This window comes from Manis javanica, chromosome 4 (assembly GCF_040802235.1).
Source record: "Manis javanica isolate MJ-LG chromosome 4, MJ_LKY, whole genome shotgun sequence".
NCBI lineage: Eukaryota > Metazoa > Chordata > Mammalia > Pholidota > Manidae > Manis > Manis javanica.
Genome location: NC_133159.1, coordinates 140134597 through 140162049, shown reverse-complemented (window position 1 = coordinate 140162049; position 27453 = coordinate 140134597). Strand labels below are relative to the sequence as shown.

At 46.1% G+C, this 27453-nt stretch overlaps 2 protein-coding genes and 1 long non-coding RNA gene across 8 annotated transcripts; 2 read left to right on the top strand and 1 right to left on the bottom strand.

Moving 5' to 3' along the window:
• Positions 1-91: 91 nt before the first annotated feature.
• On the bottom strand, positions 92-6755 carry LOC140849075 (uncharacterized). 3 transcript variants are annotated; one of them, XR_012130580.1, is made up of 3 exons: positions 6620-6755; positions 6045-6148; positions 92-374 (listed from the first exon to the last, which is right to left on the bottom strand). It is a non-coding gene; the product is annotated as an uncharacterized lncRNA (long non-coding RNA). The 3 variants fall into 3 exon arrangements; XR_012130581.1 differs by having other exon boundaries at positions 6655-6750; XR_012130582.1 differs by having other exon boundaries at positions 6045-6237; positions 6620-6732.
• Positions 6756-6827: 72 nt separating this feature from the next.
• On the top strand, positions 6828-22336 carry SPAG5 (sperm associated antigen 5). Of its 4 annotated transcripts, none has more exons than XM_073235150.1 (24): positions 6828-6988; positions 7227-7352; positions 9532-10619; positions 10722-10896; positions 14040-14114; positions 14340-14432; positions 14524-14658; positions 14869-14988; positions 15113-15205; positions 15305-15418; positions 15792-15885; positions 16091-16238; positions 16317-16419; positions 16600-16733; positions 16945-17083; positions 19816-19927; positions 20092-20178; positions 20433-20553; positions 20646-20757; positions 21143-21223; positions 21384-21539; positions 21620-21694; positions 21826-21906; positions 22139-22336. In XM_073235150.1, the coding sequence occupies exons 1-24, from the start codon at positions 6938-6940 to the stop codon at positions 22208-22210; spliced, it is 3585 nt and encodes a 1194-aa protein (XP_073091251.1). In that variant the 5' UTR covers positions 6828-6937; the 3' UTR covers positions 22211-22336. The 4 variants fall into 4 exon arrangements, 3 of the variants coding, with proteins under 3 accessions (XP_073091251.1, XP_073091250.1, XP_073091252.1); XM_073235149.1 differs by having other exon boundaries at positions 20418-20553; XM_073235151.1 differs by lacking the exons at positions 14869-14988; positions 15113-15205 and having other exon boundaries at positions 20418-20553.
• A 615-nt stretch (positions 22337-22951) lies between these two features.
• ALDOC (aldolase, fructose-bisphosphate C) lies at positions 22952-26633 on the top strand. Its single transcript, XM_017659915.3, has 9 exons — positions 22952-23108; positions 24173-24294; positions 24379-24590; positions 24731-24785; positions 24880-25040; positions 25163-25246; positions 25488-25662; positions 25792-25991; positions 26134-26633. The coding sequence occupies exons 2-9, from the start codon at positions 24183-24185 to the stop codon at positions 26227-26229; spliced, it is 1095 nt and encodes a 364-aa protein (XP_017515404.1). The 5' UTR covers positions 22952-23108; positions 24173-24182; the 3' UTR covers positions 26230-26633.
• Positions 26634-27453: the final 820 nt, after the last annotated feature.

Below are 27453 nucleotides of genomic sequence, written 5' to 3'. Positions count from 1 at the left end.
AGGGAGTCTCACGTCTATCCAGCTCACTCCCTGCATCAGACAGTGTATTGATTATCTGGTGATGTGCAACAGATTACAGCAAAATAGTGGCTTAAAGTAACAATAAACATTTATTCCTCACAATTTCTGTGAGTCAGGAATTCAGGAATCATTTGGGTAGTTGTGGCTCTGGGTCTTTCATGAGGGTCTCAAGATGTCTGCCAGGGCTGCAGATCTGAAGGCTTGACAGGCTGGAGGTCCACTTCCAAGGTGTGCTGCTCACTTACATGGCTCCCACAGTGGTGCCGGATGCTGGAGGGAGCCTCAGTCCTCCTCATACAGGTCTGTCCCCGTGCTCCGTGATTGAATGTCCTCACAGCATGATGGCTGGCCTCCTTCAGAGTGAGCAATCCAGAGAGGGAGACAGATGGAAATTACGCTTTTTATGACCTAGCCTCAGAAACCACACACAAAGCATCACTTCTGTCACATAACATGAATGGTTAGAAGTCAGTCACTAAATCCAGCTCACATTCAAACCTTTGGCAAAAAGAAGAGTCAAAGAATTTGGAGACATTTTACAGTTACCATAGACAGGAAAACAGAAACCACTGTAGATACTTCAAACAAACAAACAAACAAACAAAAAAGCTTGTGTACAAGCAATTGGTTCTTATCATTGGAGGGACTAGTGGTCGTGAAACCTGAGGGTGGGGGAACTGCACCCCACTAGCTTTCAGTTTACTTTGCTGTAGCTGCTTTCCATAAAATCACAGTTGCTGCTGCCACTCAGAACCCAGGAAACTTCTGGAAACTTCTGCTGAGGTCATTGCTGCCCCACAGCCAGAAGGCTGGAGACTGGTGGGGGAGTATGGAGGCCAACATGCAGCCTGTACATCTGCTGCCACAGAGGAGGAAACAATGGCTTCCACCTCCTTTCTACCATCTGAATTTCACATAAGTACATTTTATTGGCAGAACTCTGCTGTCAAGGGAATCTGTGAAATGTTAATGGGCTTCCAGCACCGGCAGAAAAGTGGGTACAAATTGGTGTCAAGAGCTAACCAGTGCCACTCAGCATCCTCCATATTACAGATATGGTGAGAAGACCCCACCTGTACTTGTAGGGATCCTAGCATCCTACATTTTTGTAGGCTTATGGGTGTTCAAGTCTTTGTAAACGAGCTAGTTAAGTCAGAAACCTGGAAAGGTGTCATTCTAGCTGGAAAGCACACGGGCTGCTGGATGCTGATGACCTGCACTCATCACCAGAGGTGACTGGAGAAACACTTGGAGCTTGTGAAAAATAAAATAGAGGTCAAGCATTATATGGAGACAAATGACAACAACAGCACAAAGCCCCAACTTATGTGCGATGCAGTGAAGGCAATTCCATGAGGAAAATATATTGCAATCCAGGCCTGTTTAAAGAAGGAAGAACAATCCCAAATTAATAGTCTAAAGTCACAATTATTGAAATTAGAAAAAAAGAACAAATGAGGCCAAAAGTCAGCAGGAGGGACATAATAAAGATCAGAGAAGAAATAAATAAAATTGAGAATAATAAAACAATAGGAAAAATCAATGAGACCAACAGCAGGTTCTTTGAGAAAATAAAGAAAATAGATAAGCCCGTAGCCAGACTTATAAAGAGAAAAAGAGAATCTACAAACATAAACAGAAACAGAAATGATTAAGGAAAAATAATGATGAACGTCACAGAAAAATAATTATTAGAGAATACTATGAAAATCTATATGCTAACAAACTGCAAAACCTAGAAGAAATGGATAATTTCCTAGAAAAATACAACCTTTCAAAACTGACCAAGGAAGAAACAGAAAATCTAAACAAACCAATTACTAGCAAAGAAATTGAATTGGTAATAAAAAAACTACCCCAAGAACAAAACACCCAGGCCAGATAGATTCACCGCTGAAATTTATCAGACATATAGAGAAGACATAATACCCATTCTCCTTAAAGTTTTCCAAAAAATAGAAGAGGAGGGAATACTCACAAACTCATTCTATGAAGCCAATATCACCCTAATACCAAAACCAGGCAAAGACCCCACCAAAAAAGAAAACTACAGACCAATATCCCTGATGAACGTAGATGCAAAAATACTCAACAAAATATTAGCAAACCAAATTCAAAAACACATCAAGAGGATCATACACCATGACCAAGTGGGATTCATCCCAGGGATGCAATGATGGTACAACATTCAAAAATCCATCAACATCATCCACCACATCAACAAAAAGGACAAAAACCACATGATCATCTCCACAGATGCTGAAAAAGCATTCAACAAAATCAACAACCATTCATGATAAAAACTCTCAACAAAATGGGTATAGAGGGCAAGTACCTCAACATAATAAAGGCCATATATGATAAACCCACAGCTAATATCATACTGAACAGTGAGAGGCTGAAAGCTTTTCCTCTGAGATCGGGAAGAAGACAGGGATGACCACTCTCCCCACTGTTATTCAACGTAGTACTGGAGGTCCTAGCCATGGCAATCAGACAAAACAAAGAAATACAAGGAATCCAGATTGGTAAAGAAGAAGTCAAACTGTCACTATTTGCAGATGACATGATATTGTACATAAAAAATCCTAAAGACTCCACTACAAAACTAGTAGAACTAATAAAGGAATTCAACAAAGTTGCAGGATACAAAATTAACACACAGAAATCTGTAGCTTTCCTATACACTAACAATGAACTAATAGAAAGAGAAATCAGGAAAACAATTCCATTCACAATTGCATCAAAAAGAATAAAATACCTAGGAATAAACGTAACCAAGGAAGTGAAAGACCTATACCCTGAAAACTACAAGACACTCTTAAGAGAAATTAAAGAGGACACTAACAAATGGAAACTCATCCCATGCTCCTGGCTGGGAAGAATCAATATCGTCAAAATGGCCATCCTGCCCAAAGCAATATACAGATTAGATGCAATCCCTATCAAATTACCAACAGCATTCTTCAACGAACTGGAACAAATAGTTCTAGAATTCATATGGAACCACCAAAGACCCCGAATAGCCAAAGCATTCCTGAGAAGGAAGAAAAAGCAGGGGGGATCTTTCTTCCCAACTTCAAGCTCTACTTCCAAGCCACAGTAATCAAGACAATTTGATACTGGCACAAGAACAGACCCACAGACCAGTGCAAAAGAATAGAGTCCAGATATTAACACAAATATATATGGTCAATTAACATACGATAAAGGAGCCATGGATGTACAATGGGGAAATGACAGCCTCTTCAACAGCTGGTGTTGGCAAAACTGGACAGCTACATGTAAGAGAATGAAACTGGATCACTGTCTAACCCCATACACAAAAGTAAATTCAGAATGGATCAAAGACCTGAATGTAAGTCATGAAACCATAAAACTCTTAGAAAAAAACATAGGCAAAAATCTCTTGGACGTAAACATTAGCGACTTCTTCATGAGCATATCTCCCCAGGCAAGGGAAACAAAAGCAAAAATGAACAAGTGGGACTATATCAAGCTGAAAAGCTTCTGTACAGCAAAGGACACCATCAATAGAACAAAAAGATATCCTACAGTATGGGAGAAAATATTCATAAATGACATATCCAATAAAGGATTGACATCCAAAATATATAAGGAGCTCAAGTACCTCAACAAACAAAAAGCAAAGAATCTAATTAAAAAATGGGCAGAGGATCTGAACAGACACTTCTCCAAAGAAGAAATTCAGATAGCCAACAGGCACATGAAAAGATTCTCCACATCGCTAATCATCAGACAAATGCAAATTAAAACCACAGTGAGATATCACCTCACACCAGTTAGGACAGCCACCATCCAAAGGACAAACAACAAATGTTGGCAAGGATGCGGAGAAAGGGGAACCCTCCTACACTGCTAGTGGGAATGTAAATTAGTTCAACCATTGTGGAAAGCAGAATGGAGGTTCCTCAAAAAACTCAAAATAGAAATAACATTTGACCCAGGAATTCCACTTCTAGGAATTTACCCTAAGAATGCAGTAGCCTAGTTTGAAAAAGACATATGGACCCCTATGTTTATTGCAGCACTATTTGTAATAACCAAGAAATGGAAGCAACCTAAGTGTCCATCAGTAGATGACTGGATAAAGAAGATGTGGTACATAGACATAATGGAATATTATTCAGCTATAAGAAGAAAACAAATCCTACCATATGCAACAACATGGATGGAGCTAGAGGGTATTATGCTCCGTGAAATAAGCCAGGCAGAAAAAGACAAGTATCAAATGATTTCACTCGTATGTGGAGTATAAGAAGAAAGAAAAAAACTGAAGGAACAAAACAGCAGCAGACTCACAGAACCCAAGAATGGACTAACAGTTACCAAAGGGAAAGGGACTGGGGGGATGGGTGGGAAGGGAGGGACAAGGGGGAAAAAAGGGCATTACGATTAGCAGATATAGTGTGAGGGGAGTGCACAGGGAGGGCTGTAGAACACAGAGAAGACAAGCAGTGATTCTACAGCATCTTACTATACTGATGGACAGTGACTGTAATGGGTTATTATGTGGTGGGGACTTCATCTTGGGGGAGTCTATTAACCATAATGTTGCTCATGTAATTGTAGATTAATGATACAAAAAAAAAAAGTCTTCAAAATGCAGTTTGTATTTTACAACACTGCTAACACATATCAATTTGAACTAGCCACATTTGAAGTGCTCAACAGTATGGCTGACTAGTGGCTATGGTATTGGACAACACAGCGCTAGAGGAGCCCATCCCCTATGGGCCGTGCAGTTCATAACATTATATTCCTTCTCTTTGGAAGTATTATTGCCTTTTCCAAATTCATTAAGACTTCAGAGTCTTATAAGCAAATAAGGTGCTGTGAGTGTTCAAAGGAACACACTTTTTTCATAAACTTTAACTGAAGGGTCCCCACCAGTAAGATAGCAAACTTCCGGCTTCGCTTCGGGGTCCTCAGTTCCAGCCGGCGCCACCTGAAGCCCAAACACCTCTCGCCCCCCTCCCAATCCCAGCACCTAGCCAACAGCCACCAGCCCCGTAGAAGTGATACCTCAATCAATTCATGCCCCCTCCTATATAACCCAGCACCTTTCCCTAATAAAGCGGAACTCTCCGGTGAATTGCTGCTATGTGTCGCTCCTTTCCTTTCATTAACTGAATACATTCAGGCTGTTTCCAAAAATCAATTCCACCTTCAGTAGCTAGATTTCCCATACTTACGGGATTCGAAGGACAGTAGAATAAAGTAGTTGGTAGGATGGGTTGGTGTAAGCCTGGGGAGAGGAAATCAAGGGCCAAAATACCTCTCAAAACCGAAATCAGTCGAAGGGAGAAATAACATTTAAAACCCATTTATTGCTTACAAATTTCAGTGCAGGCCATCTCTCTATCCTGCTCTGGCAAAAGCAAAACCAGCCCTCCCCCTGACCTCTGAGGTACAGATAAGCCCTCCTAGCTCAGGTAATTACCCATTGATATGGAGATGAACTTCTCTCCACCCCTGAGGAATGTAGTAAAGCCAAACTTCTTTGCACCTCTGAACGCCTATTGATATGCAGATGTACTAAAGCCGGGCGAGATATTCTGGAAATACTACAATTTTACCCACAGTTGGCATCTTGACTGGGACTTCCTACCTGCAAGGGCATTGAAAAAATTTCATTACGACTGTTCCTTCATCTGTAAAATGGGGTTGTTTGCAGTACCTACCTACTTCATAGATTCTTGTGAGAATTCACGGAGTTTATATATGTGTGTGTGTATGTAAATAAATAAATACATACATACATTATATATATATGAAAGCATTTGGAATAGTCAGGTACATAATAAACGTTCAGTACTTGTTGACTATTGTTCCAGTAAACTTGTTGCAAGACCAGAGGTAAGCCCCAGAAAACCAGAAATTCTGATGAGGCCAAATAACAGCCAAATAACAGCTCAGGTTGAGAACTACGGCTCAGAGCAAGACGGACGCAAGACCTACGAGGGGACAGCACACCCTTAAATAGAAAACGCTCCACTCACCTTTCTGGACCAGACTCCCTGGCTGGCTCTTTCCAGTCAAGACTGAGGCGCGAGGATTGTTCGGGGAGGGGGGCGGTGTTACGTATTTTCCTCCGTCCTTGCCCCTGCAGCAACAAAGATGGAAAAGATTCTGCCTTCTCCTATGTTGTTCAAGGCTGGGTCTGTATGTTTAACTAGTTGCCTTTGTTGCAAACTACTTGATTAGGGCCGAAAGGGGAAAAAAACAGCATATGGGTAAAGTTAAAAAAATTAGCTGGGCCTGCATGATTAGCACAATAAAGACATGGGCTATGCTGAGGTACCCTCCCTTATTTGGGAAGTATTCAAACATTCCTGGCCAAATTGCTCCTGGCTTTTGAGCTTTAATTGATTGACTTTGGGTCTTTTTTAGTGGACTTTCCTAGACTTCTTCTCTTTCCACCCCGCTCATATCTATTTTCCTGCCTAACAGTAACAAAGGGAAACCTGAGGGAAGTTTCCTCAGGCCAAGCCACCAGGCAACTTTTTCGAGGTGAGCGGGTGGGCGGCTAGAAGGAGGTGGGAAGGACTCCGTGGCTGTCCAGCTCCCTGGGTACCTATCGCGGGGGAAACCACGAGACAGGACTTCCACCTGGAGCGCAGGAGGCCTGCGTCCCGGGTGAGGGTCCTCCAGGCCGCGCAGGAGCCTTGGGCAGGGACCCGGGGACCCGCCCCGGGGACCCGCCCCCACCTCGCCCCCGCCCCCCGCGGGCTCGACCCGCCTCCACCCCGCGGGCTCGAGTGGAGGCGCAGCCTGACGCACTGAGGTCCGCAGCCAATCCAGATGCGCCGAGCAGGTTCAAATAAAGACAGCGGGCGAACATGGCGTCACCGCTAGGGTCTGGGAGGTGATCGGCTTGCGTTCTGTGTTGAAGATGTGGCGGGTGAAAAAACTGAACCTTAGCCTGTCGCCTTCTCCGCAGCCGGTGAGCGAGAGAGCCTCCTGGCGCGATAGCTGGGCTGGGACTTCGCGGCGGGGCGCTGGCAGGCCGGCTGTCTCAGAAAGCTGGGTCGAGCGGGAGCGTGGGGAGTCTTTTGTTGGTCCTGCGGCTTCGGCGCATCTGGGGTCCGCGCTACTCTTCTTATTGCCCCACGAACTAAAAAAGGGAGGGTGGAAGGGCAGGCTGGCAGGGCCCAGGCTTTCTCACACTCTTTCTTTCTCAGGGAAAACCAGCCATGAGAACTCCTCTCCGAGAACTTACCGTTCAAGCCAGTGCCCTCACCAACTCTGGAAAAGGGTCCCCGATGTGCCACTCGCGGGCCTCATCGCTGTGCAAGCCCGGGCTGCAGGTGAGATTCGCCTGGCCAGTTTCTCGACTGGGTCTTTGCGGAGGCTGAGAGCTCAGAGGAACAGAGGGCCGGGGCTGGGACGTAATTAATAACGATAATGAAGTCTTCCACGTTAGTGACATACATTTACAGTTATCCAGGCCAACAGAGAGGTGCCCTAGGATGGTTAAAGACAATTCACTGAGAACCCGGACCACATCCATGGTCCCTGTCTCAATGGGATATAAATAAAATAGGTTAGAGGAGGAAAGAAGAATGTGTAAAAACAGATGACAGCCCGAGTAATAGGTGTTTGAAGGTAGCAGTCTTTCTTGAAAGAGCTCAAACACTTACTATCCCATAGAATTTTCTGGAATGATGGAAATGTTTGATCATCTGTGCTGTCCAATATAGTAGCTATTAGTTACCTGGCTATTGAGCACTTCAAAGGTGGCTAATGTGACTGAGGAACTAAATTTTTCACTTCATTTAATTTTAACTTTAACCACATATGCTATCATATTAGACAGTATAGCTTAGGTAAAAAATAAATAAGTACTAAGTTGGAACTGATCTTCATAGAGCTATAGAGTTTAACCAGAGCCATTTAATCACAGTAGCAGAATATATTGGAATTTAGGTCTCCCTTCTGCTGCCCCCTGATATAGTCAGCCACATACACAAAAAGAGTTTCCCCCAACAAAATTATAATTTTTGCTTTTTATAATTTTGATTATCTAATAGATGTTAATTGTTTGAAACATTTGAACTATATATAAATATAAGAAATATGTTTCTGCCATCTTAGGTAACTATAATAACTCGTTTGAAAATCTTGCATTTCTTCTACACCAGTTGACATGGAGGGATTTGCACCACATTGTTAAATGAGAAAAATAACTTGCATGTAGAACTAATTCGTAAGATACTATGGTATGCATGAATTATAATTTATTCACAAATGGCTTTTGGGGTTTTTTTTTCTTTGCTTCTATAAGCAACGCTAACAAGTATCTTTGTACGTGTATTAGGTACTGACACTTTTGTTTCCATGAGATAAATTTTTAGAAGTAGGATTGTTGGGTTGAACGAAAGATAATTTTAATAAATTTTGCCAGATTGCTATCTAAAATAGCTCTTACATATTTTCCCTAGCATTATATGAGAGGCATTTTAACATGATTTTTTTTAAGTTGTGATAAAAAACACATCACATAAAATCTACCATCTTACCCATTTTTAAATGCACAGTTCAGTAGTATTAAGTATGTTCACCTTGCTGTGCAGCCTTCTCCAGAACCCTTTACATCTTTCCAAACTGAAACTGTACTCATTAAACATCAACTTCCCGTTCTCTTTTCCCTCAGTCCCTGGCAACCACCTTTGTACTTTCTGATTCTATAAATTTGACTATTCTAGGTAGTTCATATAAGTGGCATTATACAGTATTTGTTCTCTTGTAACAAGGTTTGAGGGAGGTACATTCATATTTTCCTTTTCTAGTTCATTGAATGTCAGGACCAGTGACAAGTGAAAAAAGATGCAGTGGCCTTTGTCCCTGTGAACCCGCGTGTCAGGAGGTTGTCAGTCCCTTATCAGGGCATCAGAGAAAGCTCTCTGCTCTCAGACTTCTCTGCTACAAAGGCTACAGCTCTTCATATCCCAAGGGTGGAATGGACTCATCCTGTGCGTTCAGGATGCCCTCAGCTCTGGGGCCCTGGGAGACTAGATCACTGGTGCAGGCTGATGTTGCCCTTTCTTACTAGTGTCTTTGGAGCTCTGTGGGCCAAGGGCTCTTTAACTCTCGTCTCCAATTTCTCATCTGTTCCAGAAGGGAGAAAATCTTGTACCAACTCTAGATTCTGATAGAGCTTGAACCTAGGGAGTCTTCCTACCCATTCCCCTGTAAGTGGGCTGGAGTTAGGATTGGAGAGGAGTGAGGTCACATTCAAGCTGCCATCTCCCTGTGATATGGGTAGATACTACCACCTCATTTATACTATAGGCTTGTTCACTTAGAAGGACCCTTTCCCTGCTATTGGGTTTCTTTAGTGAGCAGCAAGGCTTAGCCAAGTTCTTACCTAAGCAGAGGTAACGAAAACTCTTTGCTTTTTTGAGTTCAGAGTGTCCTGCACCCATAATTGTATGTTGGGAATCTGAAGCATCTGCCTCAGTCAACTACTTTTGTTTCCTTTGACAGGAAGGCAGCGACTACTCACCTCCGCTGGATCTTGGCAGTGCTAAGAGGGTAGCCTCCCCTTCAGAACAATTTAGCCCTCCCTCAAAATGGCTAGAAGCTTGTCAGCATGATTCAGGGAAGCAGCCCCTAGATATGAATCCCCAAACCAACTCTACTCCCAAAACATCTGAGGAAGCAGTAGATTCTCTGGATGGCAGTGTGGTTAAAACCATGACTTTTGTGCCCTCTCCAGTGGGGCAGCAGCAAGATGTTCTACTTGAGGCCCATTTAGATACCATGTCAGAGACAAGAAGCATCTCTCTAGATGAGCCTCTGAGGCCAGATCTGCTGGCAAAGGGGATGGCATCCTGCGTGGAAGAGAGCTTTTTGGAAGTTGTTCCTGTGAAGCCCGAGAAATCTACTCTTCAGGATCCTCCATCTCATCTCTCGGAGTGTCCCCCAAATCCCTGTTCTGAGCAACATGTCCACCAATCCAGGGAAAGCCTGAGGGGCAGTGGGACCGAGGTTGTGCCTGAGGACTTAGTCCCTTCTGAAAGTAATGCCTCCCTACCTTCCTCCATGCTCAGGCTTTCCCCTTCAATTACCTTTGCAGCAGATTTCACTGTAAGTCATGTGGACCCAGGGGAGGAGATTAAAGAATACAGAGCTGTAGAGGAAAGAGAAACGAACTTTCCCACAATCCGTGAGGAGGCTGAATTGGGAAATCAAGCACTTGTCCCAGACATAGAAGATAGTCCATCTACATGCCTGATCCCAAATCCAGGAGAAATGGAATCCCAGGCAACTGAAGACCCAGCAGTAGAAGATGCTGATAGGATTCCTGGCTCTGATACAGGGCCTTGGATGTCCCCATTAGCTTGGCTGGAAAAAGGTGTAAATACCTCAGTCATGCTAGAAAATCTCCGCCAGAGCTTATCCCTTCCCTCTGTGCTTCGGGATACTGCAATCGGCACTACCCCTTTCTCTACTTGCTCAGTGGGGACTTGGTTTACTCCCCCAGCACCACAGGAAAAGAGTACAAACACATCCCAAACAGGCCTGATGGGCACCAAGGATGGTACTTCTGAGACAGAGCGTGTCCTGTGGGGGTAAGTGTCCGTATATCCTTGTGCTTCCTGGCTTCCATTAACCTGGACCTGCCACTCCCATCCTTTCCCCTTTCTTCTCATGTTCTTCTCTTCCTGCTGCAGCCATCCTCCAGATCTGACCGCCTTATCTCGGCATGACCTGGAAGATAACCTGCTGAACTCTCTTGTCATCCTGGAGGTTCTCTCCCACCAGCTGCGGAATTGGAAGAGCCAGCTAACTGTCCCTCACCCAGAAGTTCAGGACAGTAGCACACAGACTGACACTTCTCCTAGCGGGGTAAGAAGGTTCCTCACAAAGTGTGGAGGAGCCAGTGGGGCCTCTTAGAATATGTATAAAAGCTGAGGACCCAGAAAATCACTTAAGATTATGGGTACTCACCATACCCCTGGAGAACATCAAGACTTCCCGAGAGAATGCAAGCAGGGGAGTTGTAAAGGAATCACTTTCTAGATCTTCATCTTCCAAGTGTATTTGTTCATTAATTTTTTTCTTTCCTACTTCTCCATTCTCAATTGCCCTTGCCTACTTTACTAAAGTGGAGCATATTTACTACCCATCCTGAATCTCAGTGGTCAAAGGATAGCAATCACAGGACAATAGAAAATATCTGTGTACATGCTGAGAAAGTGAATGACTGCCACGATTATATAACATCCCTGCATGCTTTCAATGAAATTGAAGGACATAAAAGGCAGTGGATCATTAAAATTTTATGATGAAAATTCGCAGTGAGATTTTTGGCATATATCTCCAAACAAACCCCTAGGAGGGGGTGACATGCCCGTCTCCCCTTCTTCTATTCAGACTTATTACCATTGTTCATTGAAGATTTCTCGGTGTTTATATCTGTAAGAATGGGAAATAGGCATAGAATTGTGCTGAGCCATGTCTTATTGTGAGACATATAGTAATCCACAGACACATGAACTGATGAGAGGGAAGCTCCATCCGTTTCATTAATAAATGATTCCTAATCAGATTCTGCTGTGTATGCTTATGATCTTATTAACAATTATAATATTATAGTGATTAGTATACAACTGATAGAAATATTTCTCCATCCAAAAGAAAGTTTTTTTACTTAAGGTCGTATGGTCAGAGGTATTTAAAAGAAATTTTAATTTAAATTTAGGTGATCTTTTTTTGTTGTTGCAGAGATAGTGATTAAAAAGTATAAAAATATATTACTTTAGGGAAAAATTCTGAGAGGAGTAAAAATTATAGGTTCAAGGAGAAAAAGGGATGATAAAAATTTCTGACTGTTAAAGAAGAGCTTGTACATGCATTTTTTAAAGGTATCAAATAGGTATTAAATCATTATGGTGTATGTAGTATTTATACCATTATATATACTTAAGAGTGATTTAAGTTTAATTTCAAACTGAGTACCATTAGGTTTAAATTGTTACAAAGGCTGTAATTAGTCTTTCAAAATTATTGTAGGAGACATGGAAGGGAAACAGTTTAAAGACAGAGGACTCTAGCTGTGACTACACAGGCCAAGCAAGGAAGTGATGGTTGTAGGGAAAGGAATTTAGAGCCTCAGTTTGTGGCTATTGAGGTAATAAGTGGCAGTTGCTAAGAAGAGATGGTCTCCAAATGCTCAAAGCCCTCCTTTGGATTGAAAACATCCTCAAAATAATGACTTGACTTTTTGCCAAAATCCTGGAAACCAGAGGCTTATCATTCTTCTAGCTGCTCAATTTCTTTTCTGTGTTTTCTTATTTTGGTATCCTCTCCTTTTGTCCTTGACCTCATTTGCCATCCCTGAGTTGGTCTTGTACCCTATCCCACTGAAGCTTGCCACATCCCTTTGGAGGCCACTGAAGCAGTGCCCTGTCCCTGCCACTTGGCTGCCTCTTTCATGCTAATCGCGTCACCAGCCTGACTGCCCAGCTCTGAGCCCTATGTGTGCTCTGAACCTTACTGCAAGGTGCAGGAGGGAGTGATGACTGCTTTGCTGGGGAAAGGAGCGGTGAGCTCTGATAGATCTGTCTCCTTAAATCCGGACGGCTGCAGCGTCATGACACAGCACAGCTGCTCTAGCCATGGGTTTCTTCCCAGATGATGGCTGCCTTTCAGCAGTAATGAAGGCTCCCTCTTCTCTCCCAGAGGTTTAGAGTCTATGGCTCCATTGCTTTTGAGATCATATGTATCTACTCTACATAGCACAGTAAGATTTTTGTCTGCCCCAAGATAATGAACAGAGAATAAGAACTTAAAAATGGCTGATAAGTATTTGAGTTTAGCATTACTGATAATCAAGAACTTCAAATTGAAATAATAAAATACAATTTTCTTCTGACAAAATAGCCAAGGGTTGAAATAGATAATGTTGGTAAGCATCGTTCTGTTGTCAGTAGGACATAAATTGGTTCAAGGTTTTTTGATGGCAGTGTAAGACAGACCCTTCAAGCAGTTCAAAGTTTTGACCCAGTAATTTCAGTTCTAGGGAGATGTCCTAAGGGGGAAAAAATCTGCATTAAATGGTAACTTAAAAAAAATAATAATGAGAAAAATATAGTAAAAAATGGCACAACCATAACATGGGATATTTTGCAGTCAGTATGTTTATGAAGAGTTTTTAATAACATGGAAAAGCTTAACATAAGTTCATGTTTTTTAAAGAAAGGAAATCAGAGCTCAGATAACCTCTGAGAGGCTCTGAGGTGAGGTAAAATATCAGCACACGTTAAAAATGGGTGGTACTCCACTATGATAGGTCCCCTGAAGGCAGATATCCTAGTCTCTGGCTGTTCCAGTGAGGAGAGTGAATATAAATTCAGGGCTACATAACATTAATGAAATTGAGTAATAAAAGCAAGATCACAAATTTCTTATATACTGTAGTCTCAGTTGTGTGTGTGTTTTTTTTTTTAAACATTACTGTCTTTTATCAGATCTAAAGTACTGTCAACATTAAGATGCATCCCAATTTTGTGGTGGTAAAATGTAGAAAGATAATATCTTAGAATTTATTGAATATTGTGATTTCTTTCTAAATCAGTACTCCACAACTTTTTTCTCCCCTGACACCTGAGGGAAGTAATCTACCCATCATAGCAAGGAAATCTCTGGTGTGGAGGTACATTGTAATCTCTTGGGGTAGGTGTTGTACTGTTGGTTAAGAATCACTCCTCTAGGTGGTGAAATTATTAATAATTTTCCATTGTATTTACCTCTGTATTTCCAAATTTTTACCATAAAAACACATTATCCTTGTAATTTTTTTTTTTTAAGTTATTTTCAAAAGGAATTTTCTTACCTACCTCTGGATTTTTTTACTTGGCTTCATCAAGCTATTAGCCTTGCTCCTGCTTTTAATAGAAAAGGCCCCTGAATTCTCATTGGGAGGGGGAATGAGGGGCTGGTGTTGCAAGTTGCATATGCAAAAGGAACAACTCTGTTTCTCTGGCTAGATAAGTAAGAAACCTCAGCATCTTCAGGAGAGCGAAGAGATTGGGCAGGCTCTGCAGCAGGCCAGGAATGTCATGGTAAGTGTTGATTGACCATCATTGGTCTCCTGTGCAGACTAAGGAGACTCCTGCATGGTTAGCAGATGGTGGTACTCAGCCATGGTAGTCCAGGGAGGTTTCCAAAGCATCGTTAAGGACATCTCCTCCTTATTGGGAGCTTGAAATGGGGCTCGGTGGCTTTACTCCCCTGCTTGCTTCCTGCTTAGTGACTTTGATGTAGTCTAACCATCTTTCCCTCCACAGCAATCATGGGTGCTGGTCTCTAAAGAGCTGATCTCCTTGCTTCACCTCTCTCTGTTGCACTTAGAGGAAGATAGAACTACTGTGCATCAGGAGGTAAGCAGCATGAAGATAAAGGCAGAGGCCTCTGGTGGGACTGAAAGCCAAAAAAAGGACCCAGACGTGGCACCTGTTGTTTATCTTGTAGTCTCGGCATGCAGAAACCTTGGTCTCCTGCTGTTTTGACATGTTGAAGAAACTGAAGGCAAGGCTCCAGAGCCTGAAAACGGAAAGGGAAGAAGCAAAGCAAAGAGAGGAAAGGGCCCTCAGAGGCAAGGATGCGGTAAGGTGTCAGGCTTTTTGGTCGTGGATGTGGGAGGTCTCTTCCTCAAGGTTCCTGCAGGAACACAAATTCACCTGAGACACAGATGGGGGGCCTAACAACTGCCTGCCCTGGGGAATAACAGACCAAACTACTGGTGTGGTGGATAGTTAGGGCTTTTTGTGCTGTTTTCCCTTTGCCCACTATGTCCTTACAACCTCTTGCCTACAGGCAGAGACAGTGCTAGAGGCTTTCTGTGCACATGCAAGCCAGCGCATTAGCCAGCTGGAACAGGACCTGGCATCCACGGGGGAATTCAGAGGCCTTTTGAAGGAAACCCAGACCCAACTGGTAATTTTGAGGGCATTTCCTTTCCTTAGATCCATGCTGACACACTGGGAGGATGTTCTTACACTCCCACTTTGCTGTATTCAGAGGGAAGGGCCCCCATCCACTGGTAATCTTTCTTGTGTAGGTAGGGTTTCATACTGAGCAAGAAGAGTTGGCTCAGCATATAGCCAGTTTTATTTCAACCTTGCAACAGGACTGGATATCCGTGCAACTGGATGTGAGTATTTGGGGCCATCATACTACTCCTTTACTCATAGCCAGCCTGTAGGAGCCTTGCCTCAAGTATGCTCTGCTGATCTGCTTGCTTCCTCTGTAGTATATAACATGGACAACTTTGCTGAGCCAGTCTCGACAACTCACAGAGAAACTCACAGCCAAGAGCCGGCAGACCCTGCAGGAACGTGATGCTGCAATTGAGGAAAAGCAGCAGGTACAAACTAGGAGTATGGACCGCTTGGGCCTGGTTTTCTCCTTCACTACAGAAGGCCTTTCCAATGAGTGGTATTAGCCTCTTACCCTGAACCTGTCTTCTTTCTACCTTGTGGGTTTGGAGGCCAGCCAGGTCTCTTTGCTGTGAGATGGTTGGTTTTGGGCCCAGTTGTTTCCTTTGCCCTTCAGCACTTCCTTCAGCAGCTTTTCTCCTGTTCCTGCTTTTTCCTGAGTGTAAGCCTTATTTGCTGCAACTCTTCTTTTCCTGAGGATTAGCCTTATTTGCTGTCTTATCTGGAAAGAAAAGCTGGACTAAGTCCTTAGACTCTTGATTCAGGAGGAACTGTGGGAGGAAAATTATCTTTGCTTCTTAGCTTTCCAGGGAGTTGGAACAAGTCTCTACCCATTTAGAGGAATGCAAAAGCCAAAGAGAAAAACTAGAGTTGGAAAACAGTCGCCTAGCAACAGGTGCGTGTGCGTGTGTGTGTGTGTGTGTGTGCGCGCGCGTGTGCACGCGTGTGTACTACTCACACACTGCTAGCAGTTAGTCCTGCTAAGGCTTGGGGTGTGGCAGTAGTACAAGAAAATGCTCTAGAGCACTTGTTCTGGAATAGAAGTATTGAAGGTTTTGGCCTGGTGACCACATGGTGTCATTAGAATACTTTTGGTCTAGATCTCCGGGCTCAGCTGGAGATTTGGGCCAGCATGGAGAGTCAGCTAAAAGAGCTACAGAGTCAGCATGCCCAGTGTACCCAGGACCTGGCCACAAGGGAGGAGTTGCTCTGCCAGCTTACCGAGGACAATAAGGAGCAGGCTGTTCAGTGAGTTCCTGTGAAGTTATTGTGTGTTAGGCACCTAGGATATAGGACTGATGGGCCCTAACATAAGATCTCTGGCAGATGGCAGAAGAAGGAGGTGGCACTGAAGCACATGCAGGCAGAGCTGCAGCAACAGCAGGCCGTCCTGGCCAAGGAGGTGCAAGACCTGAAGGAGACCCTGGAGGTAAGGATATGGCTTGGGTCAGGAGAGCTGGTAGGAGTGTGACTCTTACCTCATGGTATTGAGGTGACATTTTAAACTGGACTAGAAAAAGCCTCTGTTCCCAGGACTCTAAAATCTGTTTAGACTCATTTCCCACCCCCTCCCTCTCTTGATCTTTCTCTCCTTCGCCTGTTTCCCCAGTTTGCAGACCAAGAGAATCAGGTTGCTCACCTGGAGCTGGGCCAGGTTGAGTGTCAGTTGAAAATGACGCTGGAAGTGCTCCGGGAGCGCAGCCTGCAGTGTGAGGACCTCAAGGACACTGTGGAGAACCTGAAGTAAGATCTCTGCCTTTCTATGCTTCCCCACTTAAGTGATTGTCTTTCCCAGAAACTCTTCGACAGGCTGAAGTCTCCAAGAAGGGAATTGTGATAGGATCCAAGAGCCCCTGTCTCCCTCTTTGAATGCAGCTCTGGGTGGGGATTTGAGAGGTATTCAGAGAAGGCTGCCAGGTCTTTGGTTGTTTTCCCTGTTCCCTCCTTACTTCAGGGCTAAACTGGCTAGTACTATAGCAGAGAACCAGGAGCAAGAACTGGAGAAGACTCAGCAGTATTCCCAAGAACTGGGGGTGCTGGCTGAGCGACTACAGAGCCTGACCCTCTTACTCCAGACAAAACTAAAGGAGAAGGTAGGATCTGGGGGTTCCTTCTCTTCCCTTCCAACTGTATCTTCCAACAGATGGTTTTATTTCTTCTTCCCAAGCTGTACCTTTTATTTCCTTTTCTTGTCTGTTTGCATCAGCTAGAACATTGGAAAGGAGTGGTGAGAGGGGACATACTTGTCTTATACCTGATCTTAGAAGGAAAGCCTCAAGTCTCTCACCATTAAATGATGTTAGCTGTAGGTTTTTTGAAGATTTTTTTTATCAAGTTGAGGCAGTTACCATCTATTCTTAGTTTACTGAGATTTTTTCCAATTGTATCTTTACTCTATAGAACGATCTTCCTAAAATGCTACTCTTATTTTATCTCTATGACTTTCAATGACCTTCAGTTGTACAGGACCTCTTTAGCCTGTCACTCAAACTTTTCTTCATCTGTCTCCTGCCTGTCTATGATGAATCCTGTACTCCGGTTAGGTTGCCTGTACACTACATACATGTCCCATCACCATTCCCACCTAGACTCAGGCTTACTACATCCATTCTCCTCTGTCTCCAAACTGGAAATATCTTTTCTTTTCCTATTGAAATCTCCCCTAGTTCACCTTCTTCTTTGAAATGTTCCCATATCACATAGACTAAACGATCTCCTGCTGTATTCTTCATGAACTTAATAATTTTCTTTTTGTACTTTTTTGTACTTCTATTCATTCTCCCTGGATGTCTGGTCTCTTCAACTAGAATGTGTTTAAAGAAAGCAGAAATTTAGCCTTGCTTCTTTGGCTTCCTCACAGTTCACACTAAGCAATAAATGGTCGATATCTTTCAGAATTGAGTTAATTCGCTCATTCCCCAGGATCATGAAATCTGGAAGTGCTTATGATCTGACCCTCTTCCCCAGTATGTGCTGAGCACAGGAAATGTGAAAGAATCCACAGTCTGACAGGGAAGACAGAAGGAAGACAGTATATAAATGAATGGGTGTGGCTGTATTCCAATAAAACTTTATGTACAAAAACAAGAGGCAGGTCAGATTTGAATTGCAGGCTGTAATTTGCTGGTATACTTCTCATCTTGAATTGTGATCATGATAGAGGTCTGCATGGATGTCTACTGTGGGAGCTCAGAGAAAGAAACAGCAGTTCTTCCTTTGAGAGTTATGGCTCAGTCAGGTGACCTTTGGGCAGAATCCTGAGGTTTAAAAGGTTGTAGGGCAGGGGCGGGAATATAGGAAGGCCTACCGGATAGAAGGAACAGTATATGAAGGTCATAGAGGCACTATGTGTGTTTTTTGTTTTTTCTACCTTATCCTAGACCTGAGTTAGGTGCTGGGACTATAGTGAACAAGACAAAGCCCTGCTTATATGGGACTGTGGCAAGTTTGGGGACCAGGAAGTAGCTCTTTATAACTGGAGTGTAGAGGCTATATGGGACAAGGATGACACGGAGACAGGCTGGAGAAGTAGGCAAGAGGCCAGACTCGAAGGCTTGAACTGCTGGCACTTACAGAAGGGGTAGAGAGTGGAGATGGATGGGAAGAATTCAATGCATATTTAGGAAGTAGAATAGAACCTGATGACCAGTATGATGTCAGAGTAAATAGAAGAGTGAATGCTGATCTCTAGATGGTTGGAAAGATGCACACTCTAGAACTCAGGTTGGCAAACTTTTCCTAAAAATTCAATATAATACATATTTTTGGCTTTTTGAGCTATGTGGTCTCTGTTTCAACTATTTCTGCCTTTGTAGCTAAAGAGCAGCCACAGACATATAAATGAATGGGTGTGGCTGTGTTCTAATAAAACTTTATTTACAGAAACAAGAGGCAGGCCAGATTTAAACTGCAGGCTATAATCTGCTGTTCACCCCTCCGCTCTAAGATCTTAAATATAGGACAAGGAACAGAGTTTTGGTAGGGTGGGACGGGAAAATGGTGAGCTGAGCTTTAGACGTACTAAATTTCAGGTGCATTCTGGTACTAAATTATGGAGCATTCTGATAGATTTTTCACAGGTAGTTGAGCCTTTGGGTCTGGAGATTGGGAAAAAGTCCAGTTGAAGAGATTGAAGGGTCATCTGTATAGAAGTGGATGTGTTTGTGGAGCTCCTGAAGCGAGGCCACCTGGGGAATGGATCCAGGTATAAAGAGGGCCAAGGATGAACCAAAAAGGAGTCTAGAGGTTAAGGAAGGGTCTGTGGATAAAGAGAAGAAATAACTAGAAAGGCAAGAGGCCTATACTTATGAGGGGAGAAAGAGTCATGTCCCAGAAGCTAAGAAAAGGAAGTTTCTAAAAGAAAAACATGGTCATCAATGATCAAATCAGGTAAAATCAGGTCAGGTAAAATAAGAATTGAGAAGTGTCCATTGCATTTGAAAGTAAAGATGCCATTGGTGAACCAAATCATGATAATTTTGGTGGAATGGGGGGCTAGAAGCCTGAGTATAGTGGGCGAGGGAGTCAATACATGGTGAGAATTTTAGGCAAGAAATATAGGCTTTTCTTTTTTTTTTAATTGAAGGGAAAGAGAAAAGGTAGTAGCTAAAAAAGGATTTAAGATAAGGTTTGTTTGCTTTTTTTAAATTGTTGTTTTAGTAAGAGAGAATTAAGTTCAGGTAAAGGAGCTGATGGAGAATTTGAAGGTAGAGAAGAGAGGTAATAGAAGAGCATTCTGGAGGAGATGGCTGGTGAGTACCTGGTCATTAAGGGAAATCACTAACCCTGTAAAGCAGCTGATATTTTATTTCTCCTTTGCCCTTAGGCTGAACCAGAGACCCTGCTCAGAAGCACAGCCTGTGCTCCTGCTCAGAAACACCCTCTGCCCACCAGCGGTGCCCTCTTGGGAAGCATCTTAACAACAATGGCAGATGAAGGTTAAATGCCCTGGAATTTAGGGGTGGGAAAGTTGTGACCCTGCTCCTGTTATCTTCAGCTGCTGAAGATGCCCACCAACAGACCTCTATCTCCCTGGCTTCCATTATGGCAGACCTTTGACTGGGCCACCAGAGGCCCTCTTCCATGTTGGTTTTTGTTTTAGAGCCGGAATCAGCTCCTGTGCCCTTGCTTGGAAGTGACAAGAGTGCTTTCACCCGAGTAGCATCAATGGTTTCCCTTCAGCCTACAGGTTAGGATGGGCTCCAGGGATCCTGCCTCATTTCCAGATCTGGTAGTAATGATAAAGACTAAAGCAGTGAGAAGTGCTTTGCCCTAAAAACCTCAATTACTTGGGCTCATTTTACTTTAGCCTTTTGGGATCTGTACTGTTCTGCACATTAAATCCCATGGGTGGGGAACATGGATAAAAGTTATGGAAATGATGGCTATGCACTCCTTCCAGAGCTAATGGACTCTGCTTTTATCTAGGACTTTCTCTTTCAGAGACCCAGGGCATGGAGAGGAGCCTGGCAGAGATGAGCACAGTGACTCTGGAGCTTCAGAGCCTGTGTTCCCTCCTGCAGGAGTCTAAAGAAGAAGCCATCAGGACTCTGCAGCAAGAGATGTGAGTGGAGTTCATTCTTGGTGAGAGAGGGCAGGTCATGTGAGACAGGCCCTGAGGGAGCAGGAATAATGCCAGATTCTTCCCTTGCCTAGTTGTTATCTGCAGGCTAGGCTGCAGGCCCAGGAAAAACAGCATCAGGAAGCCCAAAAGGCAAAGGAAGTGGACATAGAGAAGCTGAACCAGGCATTGTGCTTGCGCTACAAGGTGAAGGAGGGGCCTAGAAAGGGGGGTGATGAAGAACTGGGGCAGTTCTACTGGCCCACTGGGTGCCACTCTGTCCAAGAATCTGGGTGGTAGAGATTTTCCAACTACTGTCCTAGTTTTGCCCTTCCTGGGGTCTGACATTTCACATGTTTGGGAAACAGCTCTGGGCTTACCCATCTCCCAGGCTGACCTAGAAGTCAGGAACTCCAGCAGAACTCTGTCAACATTGAAATGTGCCTGATCTGACATAGCCCTAGAGGAAGAATTGGAGTGTTATAAGTTGGTATTGCTTGGGCTGAGCGTTAGTTAGAAACTAAATCCTATCTTCTGGCATGGACTGCAAAGAAGCCAGCTGTTGCAGTGCCTTCTTCCCTTTCTCTCACAGAATGAAAAGGAGCTCCAGGAAGTGATACAGCAACAGAACGAGAAGATCCTAGAGCAGATAGACAAGAGCGGCGAGCTCATAGTACGTTTGTCATGATGCCTGGCCCTCGGCCTCCTGTGTCTCTGGTAGCAGGATCCCACATTTGGGAATTAGACCGCCTGGTCTACCCTTATTCACCACATGGGTAAGGAGAGAAGGGACCTTTGAGGACTACTGGATACCTCTCCATTCTCATCCCCAGAGCCTTAGAGAGGAGGTAACCCAGCTCACCCGCTCACTTCGGCGTGCAGAGACAGAGACGAAGGTGCTCCAAGAGACCTTGGCTGGCCAGCTGAACCCCGACTGTCAGCCCATGGCCACTAACTGGATCCAGGAGAAAGTGTGGCTCTCCCAGGAGGTGACTCGGAGTCAACAGAGGAGCCGGGCAGGTGGTGGGAACTCTAGACTGTGCCCCTACTGATCTGGACATATCTATAGGTGGACAAGCTGAGGGTGATGTTCCTAGAGATGAAAAATGAGAAGGCAAAGCTCATGGCCAAGTTCCAGAGCCATGTAAGATTTCCCATGCTGTTCCAGGCCACTTCCCACCACCACTAGCAAGTGTCCTGCCATGCTTTTTCTTTGCCCCACAAGCTGTGCTGTTCTTTTAAACATAGGACTTGTGCAACCTATTTACTTTGTAGAGAAACATCTTGGAGGAGAATCTTCGGCGCTCTGACAAGGAGTTAAAGAAACTAGATGACATTGTCCAGCATATATATGAGGTAAAGGAGGGAGGGAACTGATGCAGCCAAGGCTCCTGGTACAAGGCCTGGGCCCCGGAGGCTCTGCTGGGCACCGCTCTGGTTCCCAGCCTGTGTTGAGCGCTGGGCCTCTCTTGCAGGCTTCTCTGTGACTTCTGTTTTCTCCCCCCTAACTCAGTGGGTGCTTGCTGGGACTGGAAGCCTTGGCCCACGGGCCTGTGGCCTTGAGCTGCCTTTTTGCCTCTCTTCCCAGACTCTGCTGTCCATCCCAGAGGTTGTGAGGGGTTGCAAGGAGCTACAGGGATTGCTGGAATTTCTGAGCTAAGAAACTGCAAGGTGGAATCCGATTCACCCTTTTACCTGAAGTACTCCCTTATGCCAACACAAGGACCAATTGGCATAGAGCCAGCTATGTTTAATGTTATTTAAATAAAGTCTATTTAATGATTTCTTTAAACTCATGTAATCTTATTTCTTGGGGCGGAGGTTGGGGGAGAGTGGTACATGAAGTCAGGGAAGAGGCAGCTTGGCCTTCCTGCCTGGGCAGCCTCCACACACCCCACTGCTCCCACAGCCAAAGCTGGCTGGCTGCCCCTCCTCCCTTCTCTTCCCCAAATGCTCTGGGCACTGGACTGCTTGTTCCCTGGCTCACTGCCTGCGGGGAACGGACAAGACTTCATTCACTTACCTACTCCATCCCCCCGCTGAGTAGGCCCTGGTGACTAGGGGTGAAGACAGAAACTCAGTCCCTTATTCTGTCCTGGACTCCTGCAGTTTGCTGGTGCCTCTGTCTCACCTACCTGACCTGTTGAGACTGTTCAAGTGACCCCTTCACCAGACTAAGCTTAATCCCCAACATCCAAAACACTGCCTGGCACACGATAAAGGCTACTGTGGCAGAAATGAGGGCAAGGCCATTTCCTGCGGGCCCTGGGGCCAAGGCTCCGCGAGGTGGGAGGGGGCGGTACGCAGCCTCGGAGATGCTGGCCGTAGTCACTCCACTTTGCAGCCCCGCCTCTGCGGGAGCTTCCCTGCGTCGGCACCAGTCCGGGGGCGGGGGCGGGGCGGCTCTGGCCCCGCCCCCCGGGGAGTCACGTAGCTCTGCGGCATCCGCAGCCTCATTTACAGCGGCCCTGACTGGAGCCGCAGCTGCTGTGCACCTGAACGGAGCAGCTCTACCAGTGGCTGCGGCAGCTAATTCGTTGCGCACTCGCTGCACGCAGGTGAGTCTGGGGCGATGCGGGAGCCACTCAGCCTCTGCTTCCTCTCTGACTCTGCCTCCTCCCATCCTTGCCGTGCTCCCAGGGGAGCCCCTGCATGTGCCTTTTCAGCTCTCTCCTTAAATTCTTCCTGTCTACTGGAAACCTACTGGTTCGGCCTCTCCCACAACGTCCCTTCCTTTTAGCTCTAACGCCCGGACCTCAAGTTTTTCCAATCCCAAATCTTCCTTTGCCTACAGGGACTTTTCCTTGGGGTCAGCCTCTCCCACTCAGACCGTTTTAATCTCAGCCTGCTCCCTCTCCTAGGCTGTTCTCTTGCCTTCTCTGTCCACAGGTCTAGGTCTTTACCCCTGACTAGTTAACCTGTCTCAACATCACCTTCCCACGAGTCTCCTCCCCTGTCCTCCTGCATCTCTCCCTCCCTCTCTCAGCCTCTCCACTCATTTCTGATTCTTGGCTCCCATCTCCTGACTGCACAGGTCGTCAGGTTTGGGGTAGGGAAGACTGTGGCAGTTATTTGTGCCACTCTTACCCCTTACCTGCTCCCCTCTCCCAGCCTTCTCCAGAAGCCAAGGGAAGACGGGTGATGGGTATCTGTCTCATTCTGAAATCTTGGGAGTAAGTGCACTTTCCCTAGGGGTCCTGCTGGGGATAAGAAGAGGGAAGTTGAAAGGCCAGGACTTGTGCCTACCTGAAGAAGGGGCCACATTCAGCAGAAGAAGGGCCTGCATCTTCGTTTGGGCAATAGTTTCATAAGAAGACCTGTAGCTTCACGGCTGCTCACCTCCCCACCCCCCACCCTGCATCTTACTCCGGGGCTGGGAAGGGTGCCCACCAGGGACAAAAGGAGATGTGAGAACAGAGGCCCTAAGTCTCCTAGTTGTCAGAGGGATTGGTGCCACTTTGATGTCCAGGCTGCCTGCCAAGGACTGCTTCCCTGTTCCCAGCCAGCTCTGTGCTTGTTGGGGGCGGGGGTGGGTGGGTGCCATTGGCCCATATGGCCAGGAGAGAAAGCAGTGGAGGTACTGGATGGGGTCCAGCTTTTATATCTTGTCTCTATTCCACAGAGCTATCACCATGCCCCACTTGTATCCAGCCCTTTCTGCGGAGCAGAAAAAGGATTTGTCTGACATTGCCCTCCGGATTGTGGCCCCCGGCAAAGGCATTCTGGCTGCAGATGAGTCTGTAGGTAGGTGGGGGCCTGTGGCCAGGTGGGGTAGAGGTGGCCAGGAAGCCCTGGGGATGACCTTGTCATCCCTCTGTTTGCCCCCAGGCAGCATGGCCAAACGGCTGAGCCAAATCGGGGTGGAGAACACAGAAGAGAACCGCCGATTGTACCGCCAGGTCCTGTTCAGTGCTGATGACCGTGTAAAAAAGTGCATTGGCGGTGTCATCTTCTTCCACGAGACACTCTATCAGAAAGATGATAGTGGGGTCCCCTTCGTCCATACCATCCAGGATAAGGGCATTGTCGTGGGCATCAAGGTGCAGCCACTGGCCATGGATGGGGGCTGAGCATGGAAATAGTTGTGTGTGTGTGTGTGTGTGTGTGTGTTTATTTGTTGGGGAGCATGGCATGAGTAATCCTTCCTGGGTTCAGCCCTCTACCTATGTTTCCCCTACAGGTTGACAAGGGTGTAGTGCCGCTAGCTGGCACTGATGGAGAAACCACCACTCAAGGTACGGGATGGGTGGGCTTCAGGAGCACAGGGCTTTTGGGTGGTTGATGCTGGTGAAGAGGGGCAGGATGATGAGGCCGGCTCTATGCCTGCAGGGCTGGATGGGCTTTCGGAACGCTGTGCCCAGTATAAGAAGGATGGTGCCGACTTTGCCAAGTGGCGCTGTGTACTAAAAATCAGTGAGCGCACACCCTCAGCACTTGCCATTCTGGAGAATGCCAATGTGCTGGCCCGTTATGCTAGCATCTGCCAGCAGGTATGTGCATGTGTATGTGGGGGAGTCAGGTGGGTACCCTGGGCCTGGTTGGGGAGAGGGGTACAGGGCTTTCTCACATCCAACCTACTGCCCCACCCAAGCTCCTCTGCTTTTACCTGCAGAATGGTATTGTGCCTATTGTGGAACCTGAGATCCTGCCTGATGGAGACCATGACCTCAAACGTTGCCAGTATGTTACAGAGAAGGTGAGTCCTTGCCTGAACACAGATACATAACACAGGGACATCCTGACAGGGGAGCCTGTTCCCTTTGTCCCTGGGTCAGATGCCAGCACTGTCCCCAGGCCCTCTTTCACTGGATCCCAGAGCGACGTGTGAGCCTGAGCCTGTGCTGCCCTCACAGTCAAACCTACCTACCCCAGATAAGGAGCAGGGAGCAGTAAGTGGCAGGGAACCAGAACCTTAGTAAGCACCCCCTGATCCCCAGGTCTTGGCTGCTGTGTATAAGGCCCTGAGTGACCATCACGTGTACCTGGAGGGGACTCTGCTCAAGCCCAACATGGTGACCCCTGGCCATGCCTGTCCCATTAAGTATAGCCCAGAGGAAATCGCCATGGCAACTGTTACAGCTTTGCGTCGCACTGTGCCTCCAGCTGTCCCAGGTACCCCCCTTCTTCCTAACCTTCTATCCCTAAAACACCTCCTTGGGTTCTTCTTGTGGCTTTCAGGGGTCCCTTACCCTAGAAAAATAGGAAGTGACCAATCAGTTTGTCTTCTCTTCTCCTCTCTAGGAGTGACCTTCCTTTCTGGGGGCCAGAGTGAGGAGGAGGCATCACTCAACCTCAATGCTATCAACCGCTGCCCCCTTCCCCGGCCCTGGGCCCTCACCTTCTCCTATGGGCGTGCCCTGCAGGCCTCTGCACTCAGTGCCTGGCGAGGGCAACGGGACAATGCTGGAGCTGCCACTGAGGAGTTCATCAAGCGGGCTGAGGTTGGAAGCTAGAGGTGGAGGTTGTGGCAGGGATCTGTAGCTGGGCAGGGGACAGCTCCCAGAGGCTTAGCCTAGGCGGGGTTTGGCACCTGTGGGTTGGTGGGCTGGGTCAGCCTGCTTACCCACTCCTCCTTTTTTGTAGGTGAATGGGCTTGCAGCCCAGGGCAAGTATGAAGGCAGTGGAGACGATGGTGGAGCGGCAGCACAGTCCCTCTACATTGCCAACCATGCCTACTGAGTACCCACTCCACACTACAGCCATTGGCATGGCCATCTGCACCCAATTTTGCCCGTAGTTATGGCCAGGGCCACATAGCCACGCAGAGCAGAGGTGCCTCCATCCAGCACTCTGTCATCTTCCTTCTTTCTCTTCCTCCCCACCTCCCATTGCACAACTGGGACCACTGGGTGGGAAGACAGGGAGTCCCTCATGACCAATGGCAGGAGAACATGGTAGAAATCAGAGCAGGATGCCTGGTCTCCCCACTGCCTCTGCCAGTTCCCTACAATTTCCCCATGATGAGGTACTTTTCCTTGGTCTTTCCTTGCCTGCACTGTCTCCTGGTATCAGAGGGTAGGACACCAGACCTGACTCATGCCTTGGGTGCATACCACATAGAAAATAAATGGTAGCAAAACATGCTACTTTGTCTGTTTTACACATCAAATTCCTACTTCCCAGTTTCTGAGCTCTACTGACTGTGTCTCTCTGGACCCTCTGACTGGTTGTGGAGAGGGTGGGTTTTGAGTTTTACTGGGCTTTAAGTTTATGGGGGAAGGGCACACCCCATCACCACAGCCAGTCACCAAGTTAGGCTCTTGCCTATTGATGTCCAAGGCTGGAGCACGGCAGTGCGGAGGGCTGCAAGTCTCAGGGATGGCCACATCAGAAGCACTAGGCTGCAGCTGCAGGAGGATAGAATGAGGCAGGACTGGCACAACTCCCAAAGGTAGCTTTTGCCCAAGGCCCAAAACTGGGATAACAGGGCATGGGAAGGGAGTCTGTCACTTCTCAGCTGTGTTGAGCCCTGCTGGGCTTGACACATTCTGCTAGGGGGAACCACTGCCTGAGGAAAAACCCCACGGCTAGGGATTGCCACCCAGCAGGGGCTCTTGGAGGTTGACAAGGGCTATTGCCCACTCCCATTTGGAGTAGGTGGGGGCACAGAGGGAGCCAATTTAAGGATCTGGCCAAGGGTGGACCTGGTGAGGTCTCATGCTGAACTTTGACCACTTGGCTGGGGTGTGGTGGGTAGGCTGATCAGTTGGGTCTATCTGAGCAGATAAAAAGATGAGAGAACCTACTGGGTGTGTTATGTGTGAACCTGGAGAGGCCACTCTGTGTGAAGTGCACAACTAATGCTCCACCACTAATTATTGCAAGGTGGGAATGTAGGCCCAGTGTGTCCTGATCTTATATTAACAAAAATAGCCAACGCATACATAGATAGCACTTTCTATG